This window comes from Elaeis guineensis, chromosome 16 (assembly GCF_000442705.2).
Source record: "Elaeis guineensis isolate ETL-2024a chromosome 16, EG11, whole genome shotgun sequence".
Classification (NCBI taxonomy): domain Eukaryota; kingdom Viridiplantae; phylum Streptophyta; class Magnoliopsida; order Arecales; family Arecaceae; genus Elaeis; species Elaeis guineensis.
Genome location: NC_026008.2, coordinates 40961148 through 40971841, shown reverse-complemented (window position 1 = coordinate 40971841; position 10694 = coordinate 40961148). Strand labels below are relative to the sequence as shown.

Here is a 10694-nt window from a genome sequence, read left to right as displayed (position 1 = left end):
TATTGATATTTCCATCTTCTCTTTACAATTAATGAATTTAATCAATTAAAATTAATTAATTAATTCTTTTAATTATTTTTTGAAGAAATATGACAAAACAATAATCTGTAGGTGTAAATACTCATAAGGTTGTTCAACTTAGCTATTGATTCTTGGCGGTCATGCTTAGCAATCAAAATTCATGGAATTGACTTTTGGATGCTGTATCACAAAGAGTAAATCTGAGTAATTATAATATGGATAAATTTTCTTTTTTTTTAATAAAAAAAATAAATTAGGTATCGTACATTGATATGCCAAACATAATGCAAAATAGTATAAGTCAAACTTTTTCCAAGACATAAAAGTAGTGGAATGAAAATATTTTCTTTCTATTTTCTTTATTTTCCTCTCTTTTCAAATGGACTCAAAGGAGATCTGATCGCTTTTTGAAAGCCAATATGACAAAAAGTTTCATGCTCGATAACAATTTGACTTTTGCACCATGCTCGGTTGCTTTTGAAGTTGAGGGTGCCTAACTTTTAGGGGGATTGCTTTTTTATTTTTCTGTAGAGAACTCATGATGTTCTCAAAGTCTTATTACTTAGATAATTATATGCATGCGAGTATGTGCTGTGCCCCATAGAGTAGGTTTTAATAGTTTCATATTGCCAAATGAAATAAAAAAAAATATAAACCCTGTAGTATAGAACTTGAAAATATTTTTAAAAATAATATGACTCGAGGTGCTCCGTTTCCCTATAAATCCAATCACTAGATTTTCTACTAGATGCATGCAATATACTTGGATCTAATAGTAGCTAGGTCTAGGCTTAATTTGACGCAGGTCTTATATACTAAATCAACTGGTGGCTCTGGATGTTTGGTAGCTTGACAAATGAAGTGGCAAAGGGTCAAGGCTCGGAGCTTAAAGATTTCTTTTGATTAATCCCTGACGTCCATGTCCGCCTAATTTAGTGACGCTTGAAAAGGATGGGATGGAAATGTCCTAATTTTTATCATATTTTAGCTCCATGATTAACCAAGAATAACTAATGAATAGAAAAAATATACATGAGATGGACATCTTAGAAAGTAAAGGAAACAGACAAGATGCGTAAGAAACCTACAATAAGGTCATTTTCATTATTGACTGTAGTCAAAGTTTTAGTTGTTTCGGTGCAATTAGGATCCGAATTTGGAACTCGACTTCAGTACTCAAGAATTGAAATCAAATTAAAGGAGATGAGAGAGTTTTAGTTAAGCTTAAATAACTATTTTATGCTTGAAAGTGGGTTTGGTATGGCATATATATGATACAACTAGAGAATTAGTCATATATATGCCAATCTAACCCTTTAAAAAATTAATGTAAAGTTTGGAAAAACGCACCCTATGTTACATCATTGCCTGTTAAAATTGGTCAGAGCTGACAAGGTTTCGGTCAAGGATATAAACCATGGACCTAATTTTTTTGTTGCGAGTGTGGTCGATCGATCGAAGCCTATTGAGATTTTTGTTTAATTATGTTTAACCTAGACCTCAGCTTATTGACATTTCTACTTTGGTAGCCCTGGAGCTAGTTATACATGATACAGGGAAGACAGGTCTTGCCCAACCCAAACATGACTTTTTTTCAGACGCCTGTCCATATGAAGGTTACGGACCTGTTCGCACCTAAGCTTACAATGTCTGAATATAAGAGAATTTTACACTATGCGTGGCATGAGAGCCATTACACTGAAAAGCCACCAAACTGGGAATATTAGGACAAAAGTTTGTAAAAAAAGCTGTTATTGCTTCCAGTAAGGGTCACTAGGTTACAAAGGAATATATTGATGAAAGCTTATGCTTTCCAGTCCCAAGAAAGGAGAGACCTAAGGGAATGTCTTTTGCCATTTTTTTTAAGGTCGGGTGGTATTTCTCTGTCAGCGAATGTTTTGATATTGGGACCAGAGACGAGTGCCTCTCATCTTCTCCCATGTTAAAAATTCCAGCTTATAAAATTGAAATATCGTTGTCATAACCTAATCAATGTTTCAAGAAAATCCATGGAAGTGCACCTTTATTTGATAGAGAAAAATGCTATATAAATATGATGATTAAAAATTTGTGAAAACAACTCTGAAAATTATCCTAAAAAAACTCTGAAAATTCCCTCATTTTGGAGGATGAAAAAAAAAACATCAGATGCTGCCTCAGAGATCCTCAATTATAACAGGTGATTTTTTTTTTTTATCCTCATTTTTTTAAAATGCTTGCTTATACGTACCACAAAAATATCATCAGCACATCCTAATTATTATTTTCAGAAAATTCTTAGAATTAATGCACCCTTACTCGATACAAAAAATATTATATATATATATATATATATATATGACGACGATGATGACGAAATTTGTGAAAAGAACTACTCCCTTGTTGTGAAAAAGTAATCACAACTGGCCTCGGCTGTCCTCATTGTACGATGATGTTTTACTTATCCTTTATTAATAGAGAGTTTTAAGATAAATTTTCGATTTTTTTGGTACATGCATTTTCTGTGTTAAATATATATATATATACTCTCAAAGACCAAAAAGCGGCAGATTATCAATTCGTAATTTTACTTCAACTATGGGCTTTTTTTTTCTTTTTGCTCAAAAAAATTCCTACCGTCTTTTGTTTTTTGGCTGCTTTGGCTTTATTCATTAAATTCACATCGAGACACATGTCTATATAGCCCGCAGTCAAGTTACAGTCACGTACGTTACATCTATATATTTATCTCATTATTTTCTGCTTGGCTGGTGATTGCATGTGAGTATCATTTATTACCAAGAAAATTTGTCAACTTCATCGAGATTTGCATGTCCTACTCGTGGCTTAAGCCGTTAAGGCAACCCGGTATAATGACCAAGTCTCACTAATCTATATATGTGAAATATAGCAGGTTCAACTTTTTCACTTGAGCGATGCTTTGGATCAAGAAGTGATGATGATGATGCTAAAACCTTCAAGGCCGGCTGTTAGGGAGTATTCAAAATCTGTTAATTTAAGGGAGAACTTTTATTAATCATACACAAGGTGATTTGATCGGGTCAGGGACAAAATTTTAAAAAAATATATATAGAATTAAGAATTTTTTAAAGTAAGGTTCTAAGTCCTCCATTTTTGTTACAACAGGTAAAATTGTTAGACATATTCTTTATTTATATTAATGAGTCCACCCTTTTACAATCCTAATCGTATTTTTTTTTTACATAAAAAAGACTACAGCTTTCTTAAATCATCATGATTAGCAGAAAAAATTGTGAAAAGCTAAAATCTTTCTATAGCTAGATCACCTCAACTTTTATTTCAACTTTGTTATTTGTCGTGTCAACATCCAATTCCTCCCAAATATGTCTGATCAAATTTCCATCCAAAAAATTTTTATTTTGATTAGCTCATTTTGATATTCTAAAGCCATCAAAATTTTGTTTTAACAAGCTGCCACAAATCCCTTGAGGGGTTCCATCTTGTAGTACTTGTAATTTGCGAAAACCTTCATTTTAGAGCGAGCTTGGCATGTTGATAAAGGACACATACAAAAAAATTATGATCTCCAAAAGTTGTGGTTCACAATAAATTAGTCTTTGATGTGATGGATCTTGCTCTAAAGTGTCATCGCTTGGCATACTAGTAAAGGATACATATAGAAAAATTATAATCTTCAAAAGTTGTGGATCATAATGAAGTCTTTGATGTGATATATCTTGCTTTAAATGCCATCCAAATCTATCCAAGGAACCAAAACAGTCTACAACAGATCTAGTGATCCGTCTTGATCATGTTTCTAGTTTTAATTTCATTTCTTTTCTTAACCCTGATTGAGACTAAGTTTATACCCATAATTACTTGGTCTCAATTGCTATTGAGACCTTTTGCATAGTTATGGGTTAGTTCAACATGTACTCACGAGAAGACATTACTAGATCATTATTGACATTATACATTTTTAGATTTGATATTATACAGTTAAGAAGCGGGCATAATTCATGATTTCCAGTTTCTTTTCGGGTAATGTAAAAATTGCTTCTTGTATATTATGAAATATAGAATTTGATAAAAAAACCTTCCCTTCCGCCTATTGTTACTTGCATCACTTATTGAAAGGGTAATGCTATTTTTTTCTTGTTGATTAAATAAACAAGCATGATCATTTTGCCATATATATAATAAGATTGGTTTAACTAATTAAGTATGACAACATGCACTTGCACTCCACTAGCATTCCAAATTTAATTACTAGCAAGGCATTTTATTGTATTGCAAATAAAGGGTATCTTTTTGGAAGATATGTGTGTGTAATTTTATCTTCAATATAATAATAAGAAAAGAGCTCTGTGCTTTGAAGCATCAGAATGCTTGGGGATCAAGCGGAGAGGACTTATTTGCTTTTTGCTAGAAATTGAGCACCATGAATGGGAGAATTCTCGTGGATATCGTTCCTTCTACGGTCAAAGTTTTGTAGAAATATTTTGGAGGGCATTATAGATGGGGTTGGGGGTGAGAATGTGTGGGGGGGGGGGCTTTGCAAAGGTAATGGTTGATTGAAGAGACCGGCAAACAAGGGAGGTGGGGGGAGCCTGATTGGGCATGTAGAGAAGGAGGATGAGAGAGGTCGAATAATATGTGAAAGAATCTAATGGAGAGGCAAGAGCCATCCAAATTGAGATGGGAGAGGAAGAGAGCTAGGGCACCTCATTCAAGAGCCTGTAACATACATATCATGCATTCGTTTTGGCCATGAGATAAGCTTTGGCAAGTCAAGCTCAAGTTGTACCCCTCCATCAACTCGAGCTACATGCAATGCATGAGTTGCAATCTACCAAAAAAGTCAGGCTAGGATGCATTCATAGTTTGAGCTACATGTAGCTTCATTCATAGGGTACTCAATAGTCCATAAATCTTATAATCACTAAAACATAAATACTAAGACTTCTCAAATCATCTATTAAGATTGAATTGTCTTTAGTTCAAGTGAATGAATTAGATCCATCAATCACAGTTCAATGTATTTAGTGCTCCCACCAATAAATGATCATTAATTATACAAAACAAAACATAAATAAATAAGGATTTGTGAATCACCCATTGCTCAGCTAACTAGCTAGCATTGAAAATTTGATGACATCATTCACACCATATTATAAATAAATAAATAAATAAATAAATAAATTTTAAGTAAATTAGAGTTCCAACGAAAACCGCTGTATCTCGAATTGCATACCATTGATAAAAAAAAATAGAACTACGTAAATGGATGATGGATAGCTGAAACTGATATAAATAGATAATATCACATGGTCCGGAGAATCTGAATTTTATTTCCACTTATGGCAGCCAAATAAAGAAAAGAGTAAAAAATAATATTTGTTAATGACTTCGAGCATATGTATCCAGGAGAGGAAGAGGAACAATTAAGGAGAAAAGTACAGAAACATTGAAAAGGGTAAGAGTGCCCCTTCCATATACTCATCCCCATCCTATTAAAATCAATTTTTTCTTACTTTTTTATTTTGAGGTAATCACTTTTTGTTACTTATTACACTTGTAGCACAGGGGGAGTGTGAATCTTTTACCAGGTGGAGGAAAGTGGGTGGGAATGGGTTGCATTCTTTTGTCCTCACCTTCCAGGGAGGAGACACGAAACAAGAGAAGGAGGTGGGAGAGGGTAAGGTCTACAGCCAGATGGGGCCCACCCCTCTCCACATAACGACACCCTTGCCTGCGTGAGCCTCCATCAACAGCACCTCCCTCACCACCCCCTTCTCTCTCTCTCTCTCTCTCTCTCTCTCTGTCTCTCAATTTTACCAAGATTTTTGTGGGAATTCTTATTTGTGGTGCAAAAGGGAGAAGAATTAGGGAAAAACAGGGGAACACAAAAAAGAGAATCAGCCAGAGGGAAGAATGGAAGAAGGAAAAGTATGACAAGCAGCGGAAAGAAATCTGCTAACAACCTCTTAGTTCTCTCTCCTTAATCCCTACAGAAGGGAGGACTGGAAGAAGAAAGAGGAGGAGGAAAGGAAAGGGGGAGGCCTTTTGGATTGGTTTGTATCTTTTTTCTTTATTTTTTTTTTCTCCCTTGCTTTGTTTTGTTCTATCACTCTCTCTCTCACCTTTTACTTGTTTTGAGTGAAACTCTCTCTTTGTTCTTTTGTAGAGGGACGAAGAGTCAGGAAGTAGAGTTTGGAGGCTTTTGGTTAGGGCTGTCTGCTAAGTATACAGATCCGCAGACCACACTCTGTGGACTAAGAGTTGGGGTATTTCTCTCTTCCTCTCTTTGGTTTTTTCTTTCTAGTCTTCTAGATTTAGAGGAGGAAGAGGTGGAAAGGGTGGGCAGATGGATGCATACATGGAACAAAACGGAGCTCATGATGGTCTATGTTGGGTGGTGAGGATTTTTCCTTTCATTTTTTTTCTTTTCTGTGGCTCTGATTTGGGCTAGTCAGTGATCCTTGCCAGATACCAAAAAACAACAGTAACCAGCGAGGAAGAGTCCAGGAGCAAGAACAGCATCAAGCTTTGAAAAGGGCGGTGTTGTTCTGCAGCCTTGATCTAAGAGATGGCAGCAGCCTCGTCGTCGGCTCCCTTCTTTGGAATCAGAGAGGAAGAACACCACAACCAACAGCATCATCTCCAGCAGCAGCAATCGTCCTCCACTCCGGCCTCCTCGGCGCCCGCCGCCGCTCAGCCACCAGCTCCTCAGAAGAAGAAGAGGAATCTCCCAGGAAATCCAAGCAAGTATCCACACCCTCATCACTCCTTCTCAAACTTACCACTTTCCCCTTAATTCCTCCTGAGTCCCTCAAACCCTAACTACAATTTTCCTTCTTAAACTCTTAATTCTGCGAATCGATACATAGTTTTTCTCCATCATGCTGTATCTTCAACCCAATTCACCTGTCTAATGGATGGATACAGTTGGAGTTTGATGAAATGGTCTCTTTTCCATTTCCTTTCTGCCATGTTTTCCTTATCCTCCAAGGACAACCAAAAAAAAAAAAAAAAAGGACACCATGGAATCAAGCTCCAAACTCAATGGTTGATCTAATTTTAATCTGTATCCTTGTGTGCATGATGGTGTCAAATTTTCCTCAATGATTTCATCATCTTTGTGGGATTCTTTTACATGGAATGAAATAAATAAATAAATAAGCATATATCACCAGTGATTAATTCAATCATGGGTGCGCAGATCCAGATGCGGAGGTGATAGCACTGTCGCCCAAGACGCTCCTCGCAACAAATCGGTTCATCTGCGAGGTCTGCAACAAAGGGTTCCAACGGGAGCAGAACCTGCAGTTGCACCGGCGCGGCCACAACCTGCCATGGAAGCTGCGGCAGAAGAACCCCAAGGAGCAGCGGCGCCGGGTGTACCTCTGCCCGGAGCCCACCTGCGTCCACCACGACCCGTCGCGTGCCCTCGGCGACCTCACCGGGATCAAGAAGCACTTCTGCCGCAAGCACGGCGAGAAGAAGTGGAAGTGCGACAAGTGCTCGAAGCGCTACGCCGTGCAGTCGGACTGGAAGGCCCACTCCAAGACCTGCGGCACCCGCGAGTACCGCTGTGACTGTGGCACCCTCTTCTCCAGGTACAACACCAATCCATCCATCCATCCATCCATCACAACCATCTAATTCATATCCATGATTGGATCATCATCATCATCATCGTATATGTCATCATGGTGAGACAGACTAGGCATGCTGCTGAGTGATTAGGGTTTCTTGCGTTAGGGTTAGGGTTAGGGTTAGGGTTGTTATGGCTGGATTCCCTGGTGGCAGGGAGTGAGAGAAGAAGACCTGGGGGCGCATCGGGGAACTGCTCCCACGTGAATTGTCGATGGAACTGAACTGCCATGGTCATTCAGATTTCAAAAAAAGGCAGTCATCTTTCTCCCTTGGAACCAACGCCTCTTTTTGCCTTCCTCTCTCTCCTATTCACGTGGTGACATCTAGGCGAAGTTTTATCTTGTTCTCTTGTGGGTTGGCTGCTTGTCGGCATGGCCTCGGGCATTTGAGGTCCCCATTTCGTCAAAGTCTTCGGTTTTAGAGGATATCCCGTTTACTATCTCTCTTTCTCTCTCACACACATACGCACATTATTTTCTCAAGGTGTAAGAAGTTGTGATTGATTAAGGGAGGTGTTGCAATTTTGCTTGCTGCGCTGGAAGACACGGATGTTGATGGGCATCGGGCATTGATGGAGGACCCACAAAAATGGGGTTACTGATTCGTGGCTTTCATGGTTTTGGTTAAAATGTTGCGTTGGGATGGATGAAAGAGTTCATGGCATTTGGATTTTAATGGAGGAATGAGGGCTAGTAGATGGTGGATGGTTTTCATGTTTCTCGCAAAGTTTCTCACTTTACATTAATTGAAGGGCCAGTCCCAGTTTTGGGATTCTCTTGAGATAGACCGACCCTCTTCAACTTCAAGGAGAATTTCCTCTCCCTTCCTCTTTTTTTCCAAATGCCTCTTGATGGAAGTGGGACTAACTTGAAACCTCTTGTTTCTATATATATTAATTTTTCTTGGTGAATGGTGACAGCTTTCCCCATCCATCCAAGTTCCTATCTCGGGGAACTTGCAGATCTGGTTGGCGCCTTCATAAATTTTGCTTCTGTTCTAAATCTAGTCTTCTTTGGATCTATATAATATTCCTTGATGTGCTGTTTTCTAATATCGAACAAGAAACTTTTAAGGGAAAAAAAGTGAATATTAGGTATTGAAATCCATGCTATTTTACTATTTTTCATCCTTTCATTTGGAGGGTGCAAGTGACTTCATGACCTTGGCCTGAAGATTTATTTATTAATACTAATATGGTACTTCTAGTAGTGTGCTCTTCTAATTAATGAATTTGAAACAGTTGGATTATATATCTTACGGCTTATTTTAACTAACGCAGGCGTGACAGTTTCATCACTCACAGAGCGTTCTGCGATGCGTTAGCACAAGAGAGCGCAAGGATTCCAACGGGCCTGAGCAGCATTGGCAGCCACTTATATGGGAACAGCGGCATGAGTTTGGGCCTCTCCCAAGTTAATTCCCAATTGTCTTCCTTACAAGACCAAAACCACCCATCCGCCGACCTCCTCCGCCTCGGAGGAAGTGGTGGTGGGGCGCAGTTTGATCACCTCAATCCTTCTTCCTTCCGTCAGCCTCAGCCCCCACATTCCTCTGCCTTCTTTCTTGGTGGTGGCTCAAGCCAAGGCTTCAATGATGACCCTCAATCCACTCATCCCTTGCTCCAAAGCAAGCCCTTCCATGGCTTGATGCAACTCCCTGATCTCCAAGCCAACAGCAACAATGCCTCATCTTCCTCCCCGGCTGCTGCTGCCACAGCTGCCAATCTTTTCAACCTCAGCTTCTTCTCTAATGGTGGCAGCACGAGCACCATGAACAACAACAACAACAACACTGGCAACCAAAACACCAATCTGCTGATCCCCGATCACTTCAACAATGGGAATGGAAGTACTGAACCAACGACCCTCTTCTCGGGAAATCTCGTGAATGATCACATTGGCTCGGGCATCCCTTCTATGTATAACACCTCAATGCACAATGAATCTTCAGTACCTCAGATGTCGGCAACTGCACTACTTCAGAAGGCTGCCCAAATGGGTGCGACCACCAGCGGCGGCGGCGGTAGCTCCTTGCTCAGAGGATTTGGCAGCTCTTTCTTTAGTGGATCAAAAACCGCTGGTTTCCATGCCACATTTAGTGGTGGTGGTGGTGGTGGTTGTGGTGGTGGTGGTGGAGGTGGTGGTGGAGAGAGCTCAAGGTCTCAGGTAGAGAACGAGAACCATTTCCAAGACCTTATGAACTCCCTCGCCAATGGGAACACTGGAATATTCAGTGGTGGACATGAACAACAGACTGGGTTTGGTGGCTTCAATCCAGGCTTGTGCAACATGGATGATGGCAAGTTGCACCAGAGCCTGCCGCCGGGGGGCATCGGAGGTTCTGATAGATTAACCAGGGACTTTCTTGGGGTGAACAGCATGGTCAGAAGCATGGGGGGAGGGATATCTCCAAGGGAACAGCATCTTGGTATTGACATAGGCTCCTTGAATTCAGAAATGAAGTCTGGTTCCTCAACTCGGTCATTTGGCGGAGGAAATCTGTGACAGTAACAAAGAGATCCAAGAGAGGCAGTAAGAAGGAGGAGTACTTAGTAGGTAAGTGACTCAACTTGATCAAACTGGTAGAGGAAGTTGTTGTTACCGTAGGGTACGTGGTTGTTTAATTAGTGTAGCAGGGTCCCGGTAAATGTATGTCTCCTTGATGTCTTATCTCTCATTTCTTCTACTTTCTTTAGTTAAAAGTTCTCGGTTATAGGTAGTCTTTAAACTGGAAACAGGGTTTTGTTTCTTTCTTCCTTTTCTCATCTTTTTCTCCTTCCTTTCTCCTTCTTTATGATGCTGTCGCTGCTTGATAAAAAGTATGTTGCTCCTTGAAATTACTAAATGCTGTTATGCTTGGGACAACACTGGTACACCTGTCTTGCTGCCTTATGTGAAGATACCTCCTTACACCTATGGATCCGTATAATCATGCACTGCCATTATCCTCTTGTGTCTCCTCTCTCTCTCTCTCTCTCTCTCTCTTTAGCAGACACATAGGCACACAAGTGAGCTATTCCTTGTGTGAGGTTAGAGAGAGAGAAAGAGAGAGGG

General features: G+C 39.6%; 1 protein-coding gene across 2 annotated transcripts; it reads left to right on the top strand.

Moving 5' to 3' along the window:
• Positions 1-5803: 5803 nt before the first annotated feature.
• LOC105058898 (protein indeterminate-domain 4, chloroplastic) lies at positions 5804-10396 on the top strand. Of its 2 annotated transcripts, none has more exons than XM_010941966.4 (5): positions 5804-6056; positions 6170-6269; positions 6472-6746; positions 7205-7601; positions 8921-10396. In XM_010941966.4, the coding sequence occupies exons 3-5, from the start codon at positions 6572-6574 to the stop codon at positions 10143-10145; spliced, it is 1797 nt and encodes a 598-aa protein (XP_010940268.1). In that variant the 5' UTR covers positions 5804-6056; positions 6170-6269; positions 6472-6571; the 3' UTR covers positions 10146-10396. The 2 variants fall into 2 exon arrangements, with proteins under 2 accessions (XP_010940268.1, XP_010940267.1); XM_010941965.4 differs by having other exon boundaries at positions 6459-6746.
• The last annotated feature ends 298 nt before the right edge of the window (positions 10397-10694 follow it).